The sequence below is a fragment of the Penicillium rubens genome (assembly GCF_028828025.1).
Source record: "Penicillium rubens strain IBT 27055 chromosome Unknown utg000003l_segment0_segment0, whole genome shotgun sequence".
Taxonomy (NCBI): Eukaryota; Fungi; Ascomycota; class Eurotiomycetes; order Eurotiales; family Aspergillaceae; genus Penicillium; species Penicillium rubens.
The window spans coordinates 4,171,736-4,190,770 of record NW_026890601.1 but is presented as its reverse complement, the minus strand read 5'-3'; the positions used below and the strand labels follow the sequence as shown (position 1 = coordinate 4,190,770).

At 49.1% G+C, this 19,035-nt stretch overlaps 8 protein-coding genes across 8 annotated transcripts; 2 read left to right on the top strand and 6 right to left on the bottom strand.

Annotated features, from left to right (window-relative positions):
- Positions 1 to 393: 393 nt before the first annotated feature.
- On the top strand, positions 394 to 894 carry N7525_007814 (uncharacterized protein; the record flags this gene model as incomplete). The annotated part of the gene is made up of 2 exons (XM_061214212.1): positions 394 to 451; positions 563 to 894. The coding sequence occupies 2 exons, from the start codon at positions 394 to 396 to the stop codon at positions 892 to 894; spliced, it is 390 nt and encodes a 129-aa protein (XP_061068643.1).
- A 733-nt stretch (positions 895 to 1,627) lies between these two features.
- N7525_007813 (uncharacterized protein) lies at positions 1,628 to 2,123 on the bottom strand (the record flags this gene model as incomplete). Its single annotated transcript, XM_061214211.1, has 2 exons — positions 1,628 to 1,727; positions 1,753 to 2,123. The coding sequence occupies 2 exons, from the start codon at positions 2,121 to 2,123 to the stop codon at positions 1,628 to 1,630; spliced, it is 471 nt and encodes a 156-aa protein (XP_061068642.1).
- A 1,552-nt stretch (positions 2,124 to 3,675) lies between these two features.
- On the bottom strand, positions 3,676 to 5,267 carry N7525_007812 (glycoside hydrolase family 76 protein; the record flags this gene model as incomplete). The annotated part of the gene is made up of 4 exons (XM_002568223.1): positions 3,676 to 4,254; positions 4,319 to 4,792; positions 4,842 to 5,083; positions 5,168 to 5,267. The coding sequence occupies 4 exons, from the start codon at positions 5,265 to 5,267 to the stop codon at positions 3,676 to 3,678; spliced, it is 1,395 nt and encodes a 464-aa protein (XP_002568269.1).
- Positions 5,268 to 6,406: 1,139 nt separating this feature from the next.
- N7525_007811 (Amino acid transporter transmembrane) lies at positions 6,407 to 8,042 on the bottom strand (the record flags this gene model as incomplete). Its single annotated transcript, XM_061214210.1, has 6 exons — positions 6,407 to 6,496; positions 6,554 to 7,251; positions 7,302 to 7,633; positions 7,687 to 7,759; positions 7,816 to 7,829; positions 7,891 to 8,042. The coding sequence occupies 6 exons, from the start codon at positions 8,040 to 8,042 to the stop codon at positions 6,407 to 6,409; spliced, it is 1,359 nt and encodes a 452-aa protein (XP_061068641.1).
- A 1,978-nt stretch (positions 8,043 to 10,020) lies between these two features.
- On the bottom strand, positions 10,021 to 12,277 carry N7525_007810 (uncharacterized protein; the record flags this gene model as incomplete). Its single annotated transcript, XM_061214209.1, has 4 exons — positions 10,021 to 10,413; positions 10,478 to 10,769; positions 10,834 to 11,257; positions 11,317 to 12,277. The coding sequence occupies 4 exons, from the start codon at positions 12,275 to 12,277 to the stop codon at positions 10,021 to 10,023; spliced, it is 2,070 nt and encodes a 689-aa protein (XP_061068640.1).
- Positions 12,278 to 13,161: 884 nt separating this feature from the next.
- On the bottom strand, positions 13,162 to 14,848 carry N7525_007809 (MFS transporter; the record flags this gene model as incomplete). The annotated part of the gene is made up of 3 exons (XM_002568219.2): positions 13,162 to 13,464; positions 13,523 to 14,472; positions 14,530 to 14,848. Coding segments are annotated over 3 exons (1,572 nt in total), but the record flags the coding sequence as incomplete, so codon positions are not given.
- An 854-nt stretch (positions 14,849 to 15,702) lies between these two features.
- On the bottom strand, positions 15,703 to 18,112 carry hasF (Zn(II)2Cys6 domain-containing transcription factor hasF; the record flags this gene model as incomplete). The annotated part of the gene is made up of 4 exons (XM_061214208.1): positions 15,703 to 16,204; positions 16,275 to 16,939; positions 17,005 to 17,517; positions 17,594 to 18,112. 4 exons carry the CDS (start codon positions 18,110 to 18,112, stop codon positions 15,703 to 15,705), a joined length of 2,199 nt encoding a protein of 732 aa, XP_061068639.1.
- A 358-nt stretch (positions 18,113 to 18,470) lies between these two features.
- On the top strand, positions 18,471 to 18,734 carry N7525_007807 (uncharacterized protein; the record flags this gene model as incomplete). The annotated part of the gene is made up of 1 exon (XM_061214207.1): positions 18,471 to 18,734. The coding sequence occupies one exon, from the start codon at positions 18,471 to 18,473 to the stop codon at positions 18,732 to 18,734; it is 264 nt and encodes an 87-aa protein (XP_061068638.1).
- Between the last annotated feature and the right edge of the window lie 301 nt (positions 18,735 to 19,035).

Sequence of the window (19,035 nt, the reverse complement as noted above, 5' to 3'; positions counted from 1 at the left end):
CCAACCTTCTGTCCTCCCTTTCCTCGACGGTTTTCTTACACTATGGCGGAATCGCGGGGAGGACCCTGTCAGCCAACCGGGTCTTGCACCCATTGATTTTTCTGGTTGACTTGGATGGAAAGAAAGGAAGCATTATGGGGGGGTTTTCTGGATCTATGTGCCACCGATCGTGGGGGGTGTTGAATCTCACTAGTGTCACATGCTCTTTCCCCATCTACATAGTTCACTCCTCCTCTTCTTCCTTTCCTCTTCACGCCTCTTTACAGAGCTCTGTCATTCCGTACAATCCATATTGTACAGCCTCTTTATGATCTCCTTGATACATATCACCTGGCGCGTGAGGCCCGCCTGGACGACCCGCAAAGGACCCTCACAGACCATTTCCACAAGGAAATGGATGACATGGAGCGGGCGGAGAAAAAGGAGAAGCAGAAGACGCGGTGGAGCTTTGGTGAGCACTCACTCCCCAGAAGCACTTGTGGGAAGTGTAGGCGTTGGGAAGGATTTATACTAACCAAGAGCGTTTGTCCCTAGGCTTTGTTGAGCACCCCCGGCTCTGAAGCCGGCTCTGACACCGCCTATGCCTCCAAACCTGCCAGCGACACCCATGGCAACAAACCAGAAAATGTGGGAGATGTGCTGTCGGACAAGGGCAAGGACAAGGCCAAGGCCAAGGGCAGCGAGACCCGCCACGCCCCCCGACTCCCCATCATTGTGGAACAGTCTGGTGCTTCCGCCAGTACGGCGGAAGCCGAGCCCGAAGATGCCGATTCTGACGGCGTATTGGTCCAGTGGGTCCGCGTTCCGCATGGATACCGTCTCCCGCCGAAGCGGAAGCAGGCGTACGCACTGGGCCGAGCCATCGATGCCTTCAAGGACTGGGTCGGGAAATAAGAAGGCGGAGGGGAAGGATGTGGAATCCCAACCAGCCCTGCCCGGCACCAGCAAGACGAGGAATCTTTTTTGATATGATCATGCTGTCTCTGCCACCTACCCGGAAACCGGCCAGGATGGTGGATTCGCTCATCCTTTTCCTCGCGCAGGCTGAACACCCCTGCTGCTGACAGTATGAGCATGGCGGTGGCCATGTTGGCTTCTGTTGGCCTTTGTTGGTTTGGTTTGGCGCCCACTTTGGCTCGTTCTGGCTCGTTCTGTTCCGTTCTCGCCTATTCTGGCTTTTTGGGAATTGTCCTTTGTCTGCTTTTTGTTGATTTTGGATTTGCTTTCCGCATATTTATACAGTGGTTGGTGTTGGTGCTCTTTTGTTCTTGTCCTGTTTCGTTACTATTATTGGAAGTATTATTTCAAAATCCATTCGTCTAGAACTTTTGGCGAAGCATACCATTCTCAAGCAAAGTAGCGATATTTAAGCAAAGTACGGTCATTTTCACGAGTCTTTCTCATCGGTCCTTCTCATCAGGGGAACCCCGCCTGAAAATTCAATGCCACCGGGACTTTGGTTTTGGAAGCGTTTGGTGCTGCTTTAATGGGCGAAAAGACCAATTTGCTAACTTGACCAAGTAAACCGAATGCTCGATTTTAAGCCTGGCTTCGAAATCTCTCCTAATCTCCTCTTTCTCTTCTTCTGGAAACTCGAAGCCACGAAAGCCGATACAGCACCGGCACTCTACAGTGCAATGGCCTCTGCCTTTCTTCCTTGGAGATAGATACCTCTGTGCGCAGCATCCGCATTCCCGGCTGCAACATCCGCCTCGATCCGAACAATCCTGAACTAGTTCTTCTCTCATAAACCATTCAGGATCACGCCTTAAGCTATCGTAAAGTTCTTTGAAATACGGTCTAACCATAGACGTCACTCTGTAAAGGGCGTCCTCCTTTCTTGGATATTGTAGTTGGACCTCTTTAAGCTGTTGATTTGCCTTTTCAAGCTGGGCACTGGTAGACTCGACAGGCGTGGTCTTGTCAAGCTGGACCCGACCAGACTCGATAGCTATGGTCTTTTGTAAGGCCATAGCTCTATGGTGTAACGTTTCCTCACGCTGCGTCAGTTTGCGCAGAGCGTGCTCGGCAAGAAGCACATCGGTGACTATTTCCCGGCAGATACGTTCTTGTCCGTATCTGAGAACTTCATCATTCTCATGATTTAAGTAATAGAACTGCATAATCCTATCGCGAGTGGAAAGCTTAGCAAGCGAAAAGGATAAGAAAGCCTTCTTGGATAGTAGCTCGGGAAAAACTAGAACTCGGAGAAGATTGAAGAAAGGATAGAGAAATGATTCTTCCCCAGCTATACCTAGGTAACCCTGAGTCATAGTGTCATCACCCCGCTGCCTAAAATCGCGTATTCGAAGGTTCTCTGAAGGTTCCTTGGACCTCAGGAAGCCCTGGAGGTTGATGTTCCAAGGTTGCTTCCAACGGACGGGTTACTTCAAAGTCACATAAGCTCATTGACAGTCCAATTTTACGAACAGAAGATAAAAGACTGGGGCCCGAAGGCCAAAAGGATGTTCATTGGACTGATGTTTGCTTTTTGAATCTGAACTCGGGTGTTCTTTATGAACACCCCACAATTCTGCCTTTGTCAACCGCCTTCCCAGTCCGGGGCACCACGGGTGTATATCGATCAACGGAGCACAAATATTTGTTGAACGAACGACGGCAACAAATTTACAAATCCGATGATCGCAAAGCAGAATATCCCAAAAATAAAAGAAGAAAGGGTTTGGGCAATCTCAACGCCCAGCGGAGAGAAAAGGTGAATGTGGTACTCCCGAAGTCTTCTCATTTTACTATGGGCCTTGCTCGGCGCCCGTGCGTTTACCCCCTGATCCTGTCGCTCCCATGCCGAGCATAACTCTTTCTCTGAAGGCCATGTCAAAGACTGAGAATAAAGTCCCAGAATAGGGTGCATTGCCTCACGTAAACGAGGTGCGCAAGAGATGACCCGGATTTCTCGGAGAGTACAGAATCTCTTAGGAACTGTGGAGTGAAGCCGAGTTCCATATCGTTGAGCTGGCAGTGGGTGTTAGCGTCGATGTTGACTGGCCCAAGAGAGTATTGTAATCACTGGAAAGCTTCAAAGCCTGCAATCGGGTTAGCGCCTGGTGGATTAGGCACTTTTACAAAGTTCTAAGCTTCTGTGATCTGCTTAGCCTGCTTGGCCAGACAAAGTACAGGACGTATTAGCAGTTCGGCATTTACTGTATCCTCGACAGACCTCGGCCTGTTGTATTTCATTAACCCCTGGTATCAGAGCCGATGCCCCACGCCGGTGAGTTAGTAGTTGGGCGGGTGACCACCAGCGAATCCTCACTCTTGTATGTTTTTGTATTGATTTTGTTCCTCTCTCTTACGAGGTCAAGTTCAGTTGCGTTGAGATTTAAGGAAGTCCAGCGGTAGTATTTCATATATGTTGTATAGAGCGCAGACCTTCCCTATTTAAGTAGTAGGTAGAGACTTCCCCTTCTCCTCCTAGATAGCCTTGAGTGGTACTGTTAAATCTCCCTATGTCACATGACGCGTTCCCTGTATATGTAGTCTACTACCCTTCCTTTCCTACACTCTTACATAGCTTCGTCACTCCGTACAATAGAATCGTGTACAGCCATCCATGACCTCGTTTACACGGTAGGCCTTATCAGGTACAAGTGAACAGAAAAAGAAGATTCTTATGTGAAGTCAATATATACAGCAGCCTGTAACCTTCGCCCCTGCTCAGGGGTCCATAAACAAAAATACCACCCCGCCTACCATAGCACCCACGAAAACCACTGCCAGGATTCCAGCTCCTGCTTTATCTGCCGTTGTAATAGGAGGCAACGCTGAAGATCCAGACCTCCCCCTAGTACCAGCATTGGGGTCGCTCGTACCGTTTCCACCTGTTGCTGTCGAGACTGGTTTTGAGGACGAGCCTAGAAACTTCAGCATAACAGCACTCATCATCTGACTACCACTGATTGCATTCTCCATCGAATTCTGTCCATCATACCCTCCGTACCAGCGGTTACCACAGAGGTCTTTGCCGTCACCGGTGCATGACTTTGCAGCACCCTCGGCTGAAACTTGTAGTCTGGGTAGAATCTTCTCCTTAAGCGAAGGGATGATCAATGCAATATCTGAAAGCCACGACACCGTAAGGCCTTTGAAAAGTGGGCCGTTTGCGTCTTTATAGCATTGACCCACAGCTTCGCACCGCCAGTCGGTGACCACACCTCCGTGTTCGGGTAGGAAAAATGTAGTGAACAATGAATCCAGTAGGTTGTTTGTGATATCAAGCCATTTCGTATCATTCGTCTATATCGAGATTCGGTTAACATGTCAATAATAAACGGATGGGAGACAAAAGAACAATACATACATAGGCATACATATACCCAGCACCAGAAAGATAGGTACCATAGTTGTATGTCCACCGGGTGTGGTCAGGCAAGGTGCAGCCATTGGGGCCCCCAGTGCCTTGTCTGACACTATCTGCCACTGCCCATGTTTCATTATTGACCAGATTCACAGAGGTGGACCAGTCCCAGACTTTCTCAGCCCACGTAGCATACTCTTCGTCTTGGGTATACCAAGCGAGACGTGCTGCGAGCATAAAAAAGCCACCGTTTGACACCGCGTTCTTCATGGTATAGCCACTTTGCCAGATTTCCTTCTGCCAGCGAAGGCCACCGCCGCAAATAGTCGTGTCCCACCCCTTCCCGTCTGGCGATTTCTGGTCATTGAAAACGCCTATTGCAAGGGTGAGCCAGGTGTCTCCACTTGGACGATTCGGGAATTTATATTCTGCTGCAGTGATCGCCGCTAGACCCCAGAACATTTGATCGTCATTCCCCTATAGAATGGTCAGGATGGTGACGGCATATTCTCAAATGGACACTTACCACTCCTATCGCCCAGGAAGGCATGTAGTCTCCGCCCGCACCCCCCTGGTGTTGTAACCCGATGCTGACATCCTCGTTATAGGTTGTGTCGTTCGTAGCATGCCAATAATTGAGACATGCCAGGAACAAAGCAGCTCCTGTCCACCAGGATCTCGAGATGAAGCCTGGATTGTCTGTCCCGTTTTGTTTGTACCATGTCATCATGTTGTAGGTGGCGGTGCTCCCGGCATCTTTGATCGATTCTACCCATTGAGAAAAGCAATGTAATTAGCAATTCAGCCTTCGAAATGAGAGGAGAACATATATCCCCGCATCCAGTCTCTTACCCTGACTGTTAACATCGAGGTCGAGCGCATAGACATGGCCGATAAACGGTAGAATGCGCAAAGCCACTATGGCCATGTGCCCAGCGCCTTTGAACCTCATTGTCCTCAGGGTGATCGCAACCGCCGAGAGTAGCCAAGGGACCAAGGTTCTTGGCCGATGCAATGTTGTTAAATACAAAGTTTTTGTCAGAGACTGGATAAAGAAATGTTTCGGCCTGGAAGCGAACAGACGGATCACGAAGCCGATTTAATTGGAGTAACTGAAGGAAGTGGGACCACTGAAATGGGGCCAAACCCTCGGTATGTGTTTCAGCCGATTGATTCGTTAACTCCGTTAGAATGTTGTATACGGATACGGGGGCTTTGGAGGCTCCTATCATGTCGCACACAATCAGCCCCCAAAACTTCGAAAGTGTTGTCCCCACGGCCTCGCTGAGCGACCCTCCCCCGGATGCGCCGGCTCCCCCCGCGTGACCGTCACGTTTTTCATCTCCCTTTCGTTCTTTTGTCTACAATATAATGCGACAGCAAATCCGACATAAAAAAAACGCATTCATGCAGGGTGTAAGCGCTTCAGGGTCGAGGTCCACCCTTGGCCCACGGGCCCAATGCCAGCCAAGACAAGGCCCACGGGCGGCCCGGATGTGCCCGTGGCCACGTCCCTTGGCGGCAAATCAGGGACACTTCCACATCAGGTGATCTGGTCAAATGGCGAAGTCGAGTTGCCCAGACAATATATATTCTTACCCCGAACTACTGGTCTCTACTGGTCTCCAATTTTCTGTGCGTAAACCCTCAGTCAATTGACGGAGTCGGTCAAATACAAGACTAGAGTAGAGGGGAGACAAAGATGTGAACAATATCAGTATATAGATGATGATGATGATCTAACTCGCTGCCATGAAGCTGCTTCTATATAATTTCATGGTGCAAAGAAATAGAAGACGTAGATACATCTAGTAGAAATCAAGCAGAGGAAGATCTGTCACGCACGGCATGAAGGCAAAGGCATAAACTGCATCTGTCATTGATGCATCATTAATTGATATATTTCACTGCCGAGTCAACGGTGGCACGTATTTGGGGAAAAAAAAAAAAAATTGTTGGTTGTGAATCATTGTATAACATCGAATACTATAAACAATGCATTTCAGGAAGTAATTGTACACTTGAAATCTATCGTAGCCATGCAATATACATAAGGATATTCCGCAAAATACCAGGACGCAGAAGAGTCATTCAAGCATTGTTTGCGCAGGAGAACGGTTTGTGTGCATTCTGCGCATTGATCCGAATGCTCGTTCCAGTGGCCCAGAGACCCATTCCACACTGTAATTGTTAGTATCAGATTATCGTAGACCAGAAGGTATGGGGTAAGGGACTCACAATCAGGCAACACAGGGCAACAAGGAAGATATTGAGTGCAGTCAAGCCCATCTTCCGTTTGCTGGAGAGGTACTGTCCGCGGTTCATCTTCAACCAGAAGAGGCCCTCCAGGCCGAACGAAAACCAGCTGCAGAACGCCGCTGCGATCATATTGAGCAGATCGTTGAACACAGGGATCGCGTTTGCAATCAACCATGCGATAACCCACATGATGAAAGTGATCAGTACCCAGCTGCCGTATGAACGGAAAGATCTCTCGCTCATCATATGGGTGCCACGGAACATCCGCACATAGATGCACTTCGCGCCGACGTGGCAAATGACCACTCCAGCAATGACGATCGTGCCGATAGAGATGCCGAATGCGATTTTCGAAACGAGTTCGCTTGCACTCAGCAGGGCGGGGCTGAGGACATTCGGTCCGGCGTATCGGTAGATCACAATGGCAGTAACGAGATACAGCGATGTGTCCGTTACTTGGAAGGCAATCAGCGCCTTAGGGTAGTCTCTTGGATCTGCCAGCTCGGACTGGAAGCTGAAGAATGACATATGGCCGGAATAAGCAAGGACAATGTTAAGAGTCGCGGAGAAGCCGTTCATCAGAGTTGGATGGGTAATAGCGTATGTCCTGGGATCCGGCATTTCAATTCCAATAGCGATCATGGTAATCATTACCGCGGTGAAGATTGATAGCGAGGCTAGTACTTGTTAGTTTGGTTTTCTACATCAGAAAGGAGTTCGGTCATACAAATAATCCCCAGATACGAAACCTCCTCCAGGCGCCTTGACAGGGTCAGGACGAAGCAGAGGATGGTCCCCACCACAGAGAAAACGATGGTACACGTCCCGTGGTTAGTTAGAGTGTTCATCATGATAGAGAATGTCAAGACATGAGCACCCATAAGGAAGATAAAACAGAGAACCTGGGCAACATTCGTGATCTCACGACACCAAGGGCCGCCTAAGATCTCTGCAGCATCTGCCATGTTGTGGACCTGAGGGTATCGCAATTTGAATTGGCCGACAACATATCCGGTGTAGGTCGTCAATGCTCCAATTCCAACAATAATGATACAGCCACTGCCAGGGTTAGCACAGGTTCATAGTCAAGAAGAAGTTCCCATCAGACGTACGGGACCAAACCCAAAACTGCCATTGATGACGGGAGGGAAAGAACTCCCAGTGAGACAGACTGGGCAATCATCACTATTGGACGGTTAGCTGTGGTCCATGATTGATTAGTCCAATTGGGGCATATGTACAAATTGCACAGTTCCTGAACAAAATTGATTAGCTTTCTGCACTGGCTTACTGCGAAACTGCAAGTGTAGACTTACCACCACTTCATAGTCCTGTAACGTACTCCGCCAACCTCTTCTCCGGCAAAGGGGTCTTGTGACGACTTCTCTAGCTCCATGTCTTTCTCCATGTCTTTCTCCATGTCTTTCTCCATATCCTTTGCCATGTCCTTTTCCGTATCTCTCTCCATGTTGGTATTGTTAAGAGTTGGTTGCAACTTGAAGTTGACTCATTGAGCATCGACAATCCCGAGGTCTGGAGAAATCTCTGTTTGCCGCGGCCCCACTATTTCCTTGTCTGGGGAAGACAACTACGAGACGGACAGAGGGAAGCAATGATAGAACGACGCAGAGAAAGCCGAGAACTTGAGCGGAATATGCGGGATATCGCCCGAAATGATCGTTTGATCAATTGATTATTCACGCCTGCCGGCGGAGGGAGGACTGTGTTACAGGCATTATTTGGCCCTGTGTCTGAATAGTGTCTCTGTATCACAAGACATAAGACATATAAGAAGACATCCCCCGGATTCTCATTTCTTCCCCGCATTAGGTGGAGTGTATCTGGGACAAGTAAGACTCAAATCTTACCTATAAAAAGTCTTGTTGGCGTCTTCGATTGAGCACGGAACAGAATCTCCCTGTTCCGTTCCTGTTCCGGGCCCACTCTTCGTGTCCGAAGCTGGAAAAGCTCTTTACCGCAAAATCTGTTGACCAGAACTGGGGAAGCAGCCCTTATATTAAGAATGCTTTCTTTATGTTTTATGCTATTTAATATTAGACAGGGAACCATTCAATTTTTCTCATCCTTTATCGTGATATTCGAAGCCAATTCAGCCGATCCCCCCGGAAGCGGATATACCCTTCCGTGTTCCGTGTTCCGCCCTTTAGTACTTTTCACCTTGTTTCTTCTTTGTCTGCTAATGTTATCGTAGTCCTATGGAATAAGTTTGGCGGCGAAGCTGATCACAATGTATCACTGGCTTTTTGCTCACCCGAATCGTAGTCAAAATCACAGGCAACATTTGGAACTAGGATATGCTACCAATGACGAAATCCCATTTCCGATAAGGTCTACTCGGAAGATCTTACCGAGAAGCAACACTTTGAATTTGGGAAGAGCAGAGAGAAGAAAGATTTGCATTCAGATACCTACTTGATGACCAGCCGTATTCTCCATACGGAAGACCTAACCGGTTTGCTCATTGTTAGTTCAACTCGATCCTTGCGTAACGAGAAACAGAAACCTGTCACCAGAGCTTACTTGCTGCCAGTAAATACCATTGATAGATACATAGTCTGAAAAAGGGATCTTGTGGACCAAAGATCATCTACTAGTAGGCGGCTCTTGGAAAGCCAAGTATAGCTTCTGTAGGTCCGAGTCCCTCTGCAGCAACACCTCAGCTTTATCGCACTCCACAAGTTCCCCATGCTTGAGCAAAATCACCCAGTCGAACCAATGAATAAAACGATACCGATGTACCACCGATATGATAGTTTGCTGAGAGAATTCCTTCTCGATAATGTCCTGTATGATTGCCTCCGTTTCCCAATCGACGCTGACACAAGAAAACCATTAGTTTCTACCTTAATAGTTACTTGATTCCATGGGATACAGCGCCAAATTATGTAGAAACACCAAGATAGCTAGCTACCTCTCGGACTGACTCGGAGCAACCGCACTCAATTGCCTATTTAGGAAAGATCTGTTGTTGAACTCCGAAAGGTGCATAATCTCTTTATTCCGATCAAATACTTTTATCAACGTAATGACTTTGCCTTAGAGATAAGATCTTTTGATTCTAGGCCCCGCCAACAGGTCGCGGGTTGAGGTTTACATAGCACCTTTCCAGTTTGCAGGTTTTGCCAAGGCCTATAACGACTATGTTTTCTCCGAGATGTCTATGTACTATGCACGTACTATGCACGCTAAGTCGGAAGGCCTACAGCATTATTGTGTCAGAGAAGTTGGCGATGTCGATATTCACAGCGGCCCTTCTACCATATACAGCTATGTACATAATGATCAATGAGTTCGGAAAAAGGCACGCATTATATACAGGATTAATTCCCTATGGAATCCGCATGGACAGTAGTGCTCACCGCGCGGCGGAAGAGATCAGAGAATAGATTATAGAAAATTTTCAGCCTTCTATTGTTGTGTAAAAGTCAGGTGAAATTTAACAAAGGGTCCTGAGTGCAGTGGATATTGTCAAACCACGCTATGAAATCAAAATTACCGTCCAAATCACAACCGTCGTACCAATCTTTAGAAAAATCAATATCCGGAGTCAAGGGAGCCGGCTGGGGATATTCGGGGGAAAGAATCCGATCGGGTACCCGACGAATAAATCTCGCCCCTTGTTGAGCAATCTCATAACTCCCTTCATGTGGACGCACCAGCGAGGTCAGATGGGAGACAAACAGAATCAGCTTTTGGATAGTAAGTAGACGAAAGTTGGCCGGTAACGGCGCTGGTGATGAATTCGATATCTGAGAGCTTTGCCCCGAGAGCAGGTTCGAAGTTAGGATGCCTGCAGCAGGAAGACCAATGTAGCATAACTAGAGAAAAATGATGTTATAAGAGAGGCCCTATATCAGTATTGTTGGGGCAGAGCAGTCTTACATCCCACGACATATTTGCCAGCAAGTGAGCAGACCGGGTGTGCATGGCAATGATGTCTAATAGCGTGGTCACTATCTCCAGGGAGCTTTCAATAAGACCTTGTGAGTTTATGCCAAGACGCTTTAGCAAGATCCGATGTAGCAGAAACTCCTGGTACGTAAATTCTATATGAGCGAAGGCGCGGCCCTCGTCTCGTGTAGAATTGTAAGCACCCGCTGCAGCGTCCTCGGGAGACCAGTGCATAAATGACGGAAGGTCTCGTTGCGTTTGACGGGATTCCTGAATCAACATTCTGTATAGTTCCTTGTAGTCAGTCCCTGATATGAACATAATTTTGGAATCTATAAGACACGAACTCAACTCTGGCTGGAATATGCTGAGTTGTAGGGCTCAAATACAACTCTAGGATACTTTCTCGCAACAAGCTCGTTAGTAGCACGACGCGAAGCCTAACGCCAACGGTCAAATTTCCTTCGGTGTTCCAACCATTCGCGTCGAGATTCTGTAGTGCCCTCTCTCCTTCGCTTCGTGAGAGGACTATCGTCTCATAACTTATATCCAGGGGAGGCAGAATACTACAGTATCGAGAGCATATCCGAGGAGGCCGCCCTAAGGAGGTCGCCAGCTCCTTATCAATTGCGTATGCGCACACCATGACTCGCTTTCGGATCTCCACTAAGAAGAACGGAAGGTCTCCTTCGAAGTCTTTATCGGATTGATGTAAACCGAATGCGTATACGATGGTAGATAGATCTCCAAGCTTTTGCCAGACCCTATAGTCTATCCAAGTTTTAGCCATTTTCTCTCTTTTCTAAAGGGCGGTATCAAAGGGTGATTACCGCTGTCGCCAAACATCGAACTCAAGAGGACTATTTGCTGGGTCGTAAACCAGCTCTTTTCAAGCTTCCAGGGGTTGCGATGCGTGAAGATCGGGTCATCATCGGGTGTATGGAATAATGCTGTCCCTAATAGGGCGAAGACAAGTCCGATTGTCTCCCATCTCGCCGTTATTGAATCGAAATACTCTGAGAAATTCATTGTTGAATGAGTCTGGATATCTTCGGATGTGTTGACAAATATTTGACGGGACAATGTGGCAAGCGATGCATGCGTATCCTGAGAGTTGCGGACTGCGCAATCATACATTTGCTCCATAGAATTGCATAAGGCACGAGTCAAAGGAGGGCCTAGAAACCATCCTGGGGATATCTTGTTCTTTAATTCAATGATCTCATGGAACCAATGGATCTTTTGCAGGTGTGATAGAATCTGAACTCCTAGCAGCACCTGATTGGAGTTGCTTGGTGGATATGTAGCTGTTGGTACTGTCGCTGCTGGCAGACTGCCTGGCTCTTCGACACGCAGGGTGTCTTCGTACTCCCTGAAAATATCTTGGGGGGAGACCAACCCTAGAATTCCAGGCCCCAGAGTCTGTTTCTCCTTTGCAGTCCATTGCGCGATATGCTGATCGCGTAATGTATTCCCCGCATCTGTAGCCGGTGGAAAATCTGACTGCGGGCTAGGCGCGGCTGTGCTGGAGATCGTTTGATCCACTCGAAAAACCAATTGATTGTCCGGGCGCTGTTGCCTCTTGGATCGCCGGGAGACCACCCTGGAGGCGCGTGCGCGCGGCTGAGTTAGTGGAGCGGGATGATAGAAGCAGCGTTCGGCCTGGCCATGACAGAGACATCGACCACAGACGGGACTTTGATGGTCGCATCGTAATTTGGACTTTCGGCAAGGCTCGCATGATGACAGCTGCCCATTTCGACGAGGTGTTGCCATTTTCACTGACTGCATTTGTTTGTACGGAGTAAGATAGAAGCCTGGCTATAATCCGGTGACGCAATGCTGATAAGACACAGTCTAGGGTTTGAGGATATTAAAGAGGAGGAGGTACTAATGCTTTTGCTGAAGCCGGACCTCAGCATTAAATTTCCTATTTTGGGGAAATCCAACCGGAACTCCGATTGGACAGTGAAACAACACCGCTAGTGCCAGCGGTCATGGATGTGGCCAAAGACCTTCTTCGCTAAGTGACAGAAATCTGTCTGTACAACATGTATGGGTAACCTCGGTGGTATTCAACTCTCTGCCAACTAACAAAAATAACAGAACCGCAAATTTAAACAATCAGGGTGAGGTTTCGCAAGCTAGCGTGGAAGAAGAGTTCTTCCCTTATTTTAGTGGAGGCTTCAAAGCGAGTAAATTCGGATTAGAAGGTGTCAAACAATTGCTCATCTCCATAATACGTGTATTTTTTAACTGAAGGGGGCAGGTCCTTGAGCAAGCTGCCATCAAAGTCGAGGTCGTAGCTGACCTGTGGCTTCGCCATCTCGGTGACGCTGTGCGAATACACTTGCCACCCCTTTGAATATATCTATCTGTATATAAATACATACGTAGTTTACTTTTACCATCGGGTTGGATCCGAACGAAATTGGCATAAACACCACTGTTCCTGAATATGTTACTTCTTAATGAAGATGACACTTTACCATAGGCGGCCACGGGCGTAGGTAGCACCGTAGTAATCACTTCTCAGTTTTCATCTTATAATACTCCCTCCTCTCACATGCGTAGCCAAACACAAACAACGAAATTAAGTGCAGCCAGTAGCCGGGTGGCAACCCTTCATCCTAGTAATGATCAGGCTCCCTATCCCTCATCTTCCACAGAAACCCCTACTCATTCCCTAGCGTAGCCTTCATCTGCCGACTCCATTCATCCCGCTTGATTCGCAGAAGGATCAACGGGACCCCACTGAGCAGACAGAATAAACAGACCGCCGTGAACGACCAACCCGTCCCAATCGCATCAAATAACGGCTGCGCAATGATCGCACTCACGCATGACAGACTGTTTCGCATGAGGTTATTCACCGCGACGCCGATGGTGGAGTTCTTCGGTGTAAATTCTGTCAGCATTGTCATGGTGACGTTGGTGAGAATCATTCCGCCAAACCCGTAGAAGAAGTTTCCGAGGAGCTATAAAGTAGATCAGTCCCCGCTTGAAGCCTGAAGACGATGAAATTAATGAACTTACCGGGACCAGCCAGAACTCATGTTTGTCAGCGGCCCATCCCCACCATAACAGCGCCCCGGGGAAGAGAATGCCCCCAAGGAGGCAGTTCTCGCCCAGACGATCGACCGGGTGGAGGATCAACTCCCCCTTATCATTGTATCGGCCCTCCTTTCGAGCGGTGCGCGCCATGATATAATCCTGCCAGCGGCCCCCAATAATTGCACCGAAGAGTAGGCCCAGGCCCCCAGGAATATAAGCCACACCGACAATGATAGAGCTCCAAGAGTATGGTGGCAGGGCGAAGGTGTCTTCAATGGAAACGCAGATGAGATAGTACGTAGCGAAGACGATGCTGGTGTAATAGACCGTAATCAGGATAGGAGGGTATTGGAGGAGCTTGGCGGCTTCCATGGGCTTTAGGAGGAAGTAGAGGGCCTTCTTGCCGGGACTGGTCGCGTCGTTTCGCTGCTCATGGCGGTTCTCTTCGAGGTTGTTGGCTGTCTCTGGCATGAGGACGACCATAACAGTAAACACGACCCAGCCATAGATGACCATGAACCACTGTGTGCTGCGCCAACTCCAACGCATCGTGAGTGCCCCGCCGATAATAGGGGCAAACATGGGCCCTAGCATGGGACCTAGCATGAACGCACCCATGGCCTTGCCGCGATCTTGCGTTTCGAATATGTCTGAGATGGTCCCGGCACTGACGGCTTGAAGGGACGCACTGGATGCGCTTCCAAGGAGTCGCATGACGACAAACATGCTGATGTTGGGGCTGATAGCAGCCAGAATGTTGAAAATCCCAAGGAAGAAGAATGAGGATATGTATACCAGACGACGGCCATAGAGCTCAGCGAGGTATGACCACCACAAGGGTGTGAATGCAACAGAGAGTGAGCCAAAAGCGATAGACAAGTTGACCACCGACACGGTGGTATGCATATCCTCGGCGATCTCTATGAGGCAGGCTGTTTGAAATCCAACATATCAGCTTCTTGTTCTGGCTGGGGAAGAGGAGGCCTTACGAAACAAAACACCACTACTCAGCGGAACCACCAACCCTCCCATCGCCACAATGAAGGTCAAACCCCACTTCATCCCCGGGGCATACTGCCTCGGACCCTGCAAGGCTGGAACAAAACATAACCACGGAAGAAATCCTCTACGAACGTGTTCCAAACCATGAGGCTCAATTTCTTGCTTGGTTCCGAGTTCTGCATTGGTATTATCTTGCATGAGCTTTTCGGGCGAGTCTGTTTCATACTCTGGCATTGTCCCTGTGCTTCTTGGGGATTGCATCGTGGATTCGTGGTGAACGCTGCTGATGTCTCGGGTGTATTGTTTCTATGCGTAAGAGACATGCAGATCTGTGGATTTAAATGCCCCTATCATGTCTTCTGGCAAGCAGATATATACATACGTATTCAGAATCATCGACGGTACAATGTATATGATTATGATCCACCTCGGCCGAGGGTGTGGGGCCTCCCGCCTCGTACGAGACCCACGCCTCGTCCGGTCAAATTAGGAGAGCGCAAACCTTCCAAGGCTAACTAGATTGAGGTGATTCCAAGATTAACACACAGAGTAACCTTGGTTAGGTAGCTACCTACCCTTGTGGAAATAATCGAGGCACCTAAATCTACCTGAAAATGACCCATACCCATACCCTATCTCATACGAGCAATGCAGATCCGAAGTGACAGCGCAAAAAGCAGGATGAAATTACTACTCGTTTGGAATATGGATCACGATCAAGGTACAATTTATGGGTACTGCGTAGAGTATGGATCCTCATCCACGAGCGAACTACGATATTCTAATTGTACGGAGTTATTCCAGCTAATTTATGATGCTATTCAAAAATTCACCATTATATGTTCTACGCAGGGCTCAGCTTTGAACATTCACTTAATCTTTGACGACAAATGTTCGATAGGGGTTGGGACTGGTCATACCACAGATTACACCTCGACTCATGGAGCCGCCCTTAATCAGCATATAGCGCTAGCGTATGTCCAAATGACAGTGCAGGGTTTATAGATGCGATCTGAACTATACACTCAATCGATCCGCGCTCCACCCTTCTCCAACACTCCGCCCAGAAAGAGAAATGAGAAACTCTTCCACCATATCCCACAAAGGATGCTCCCCATGAACGTAATTAAATCGGCCGATCCATCAAGCCCAGCAATCAGTCACTGTGACAACCCATGGCACCCCATCGGACCCAAACTGGTGAAGTCCTCAAAATCGAACTCCTCCAGATTCACCAGACCCATGAAATCTGTCGTTTCAAAGCCTGTCACAGCCGAGCCTGGAGGAGCAGCAGGAAACGACTCCTTCGACATGGGAGAATTGTTCTCATATAAACCAGTCCCAGTTGGCTGGTTGCTAGCGATACCAGAACCGAGGCCCTGCTGGAATCGAATCCGATTCACCAACCAAATAATTGCGGGCCATGCACCGGTGGTATGCTGACCCCGAATCTCGTAGATGGCGTTCGCTAATTGGAGGCCTCGCTGGCGGAGATCGGCCCACTCCGGGGATTGGAAGCCGGGACTGCGGAGTTCGGAGAGTACGTAGAGAATCAAGTAGAAGCCGGCGTGGGAGAAGATATGCCACTGGAAGGGTTCACAGGCCTTGCTGGAGGCGATTGTACACCAGTTCTCGACGGCTGTGGCGGCATCAACAAATATACTTGACGTTTGATACTGTCAGTAAAAACATATTTACTTTCCCTGGTTTGGGGGGAGGTCGGAGGGCTAACTTTCTTCTCATAGCGGGACTGATGACCTTCTCGCGATCTTGTCGGGGGATTTGAATCCAGAACATGACCCAGAATTTGGATTTCAAGTGGCTTCTCAAGTCTAAGGCCATTGACTGCATACTCACCCTCTTATCACAGTATCGAACGAGATCGTCCAGATCCTTCTCAAACTCGCTGGCGATAGTCTCAGCAGTCTTGAACAGGCCTTGTAGCTCCGTTAATGCTTCGGCCTCGCCCACCCCGCGGGGGTTGGTGCGTAGTCCCTTTCGCGAAGCATGCGTCACCTGAATAATGCGCCCGTAGTACTGGACCGCGGTGGTCCGAAGGAGATAGATGGTCATGTCAGTGAATTTAGGGACATCCGAGAGTCTAACCGAGGGCGCCACCCCTTCGACCAGATCGACGTCATCTAGGCTGACAGGTCGACGTGTATCGAAGTCCGACCCGTGAATCGAAGGCGCAAAACCATGATCCTCCGCTGCGCGAAAGTCTAAGTAGCAGATTTGCGCCCATAAGCGACGGCGCAGCTCCACCTGTATAACATCCATCGTGCCCAGCGGTAGGGCTAAAGGGTCCCGGTGGAGTCCGTGGACTGTCGCCATTCGAATAGCCAGTCCAGTCAGCGGCCATACCTTTCCCAGGTCATCTTCCCGATATTGCGCGGTCTTTAGTGTATAAACATTGTTTAGCTCAATATAGGGACTGTCCTTCCTCTTTCCCTGAGACTTACCAGAAAAATCACAAATGCCTGCAAAACCTCAAAGCTCCTTGAGGTCATAAATTTCTGCCGTTTCAGATGCACTTCCGTTCCCGTGCGGTATCGATTCAGGAGGTGAGACCTATTAGTGCCGAACGCGTTGACCAAGTCGGTATCCTTCATACTGTTGACGGCCGCATAGAAGATGGACATGGCCAGCGGCTCGAATGGGTCCATGTTATTCGGGTGCAAAATCATATTGCTACTAGTCCCCGTCGTGATGGGGATGTGATCGTTCTCTAAAAGGTAATGGGTGCGAACAAATGTGTCAAACCGACGGCCCAAACTCGGCCGATGGACAACTCGGTGAATCGGGTCGACATTGGCCAGGAAAACATTCAGGAGCAAATAACAATCCTCTCGTGTATCGGGCCAGAAGGTAGCACCATTAGCTATAGGGGAATCCGCGTCCCAGATGACATCTTCGAGCGCCTGTTCGGGGGGAGAATTCTGAGATTCTGCAATAACCGATTGGATGCCTTGGAGCTGAGGGAGCAGAGGCTTAGTTAGTATCGCTTTGCCTTGGCATAAGCACAAGCTTCAAAAACAACGGGGAGCGCACCTCTGCAGCCATCCAGGCCCAATGTTTGCCGGAGATGAAGTGGGGGACTCCATTATCGAGGATCAGCGCATCTTCTTGCGATCGCGGCCGTGGAGGTGACGCATTATGAGGGGCGGGTGTCGATTGTGCAGGTGTGAATGAGTCCAGCGACGAGGGACTATGCTCCGGTGCCTCATATGCTTTCGCTTGTGCCATGAAGTCTCCAAGACGCTGAAGACCAGGATTGATTCGCGCTAGCGTGGATGAAGAGATCTTGGGGGCACTGCTTAGTTTGGTGATCCGGCCCGACTCTGGGGCCAGCCCCGGCGACTGGGGCTTCAACACGTAAGAACAGGCATATTCGCCTCGCTCACACACCAAACATTGCGGTTGTCGGCGGTCACATTTGACCTTGCGACTGCGACATGGCAGACAAGAGGTAATTGGACGAGAGAAGCTACTGAGGGCTGCAGGTGGAGATGAAATGAATTCCTTAGGGAATGATTGTGTGGATGAGGGGTGAAAGGGGGAGGCATACATGGCGAAAGAGATGGGAGGAAGAATGGGAAATGTGCCGGTGCGAACTACATGTACTATTAAAGCATCCGCACGCTGCTAGCAGCAGCAGCTCGAGCTGGTAAAATTGGACCCCAGTGGGATTTTAATTGAAATAAGTCCCACCTTTGACGCAAACCAGAGCCATGCTGAGGCGCGGAGCCTGTAAAATTGGGGCCATAGGAGATATGCATCTCCTGGGTACATATGTAGTTTCTTTCGCATGTTTCTTGCGAACGGTACGTACTAGTGCATACCAGGCAGGATTAACACGGAGGTATTTTACGCCCCAAGACGCAGAGAACGCCAAGACTCGGGCTCCATCAACGCCTTCTGTCTCGAAATGACAGACCTCATCTACATAATGGGCATGCAATCCTCCTCTTCCGATTCCACATCCCACCAAGACGAACTCACCTGGCGCGCCCAGCACACCCCCCCTCCCATCCCAAATCCGTCCCGCGACAACAGCCGTGCAGACAGGAACAGTCGCTTCCTTCCCTCTGCGCTTCCGACACGCGGCGCAGTATGTTGTACATCTCGCCGCACATTGCACTCGTCTGCGACGCCGCGCACGTCATCCACCCGCGAGATCCCCAAATATTAATTTGCAAAAAGTGAATTCTTATGAAGTTCCTGGCCAACCAATGGGGCGCATTCCAAATATTAACCGCTGCACGATGAGCAAAATACCACGAACACGTTCCAGAACCACACTGCTATATACAGGTACGATAGGAAAACTCGTAACGTCGGTTCCGTCCCTAAAATCCTAGCTTAGGGCTGAGGTAGCATTTAGCTAGACTATGTACTAACTTAGTAGTAATCCGACCACCCCCTATTTCCTATTCCAGCCTAATATACTCCGTCCAGAGTATAGACAAGCACGCGCAGCGGCCCGGGCGGCC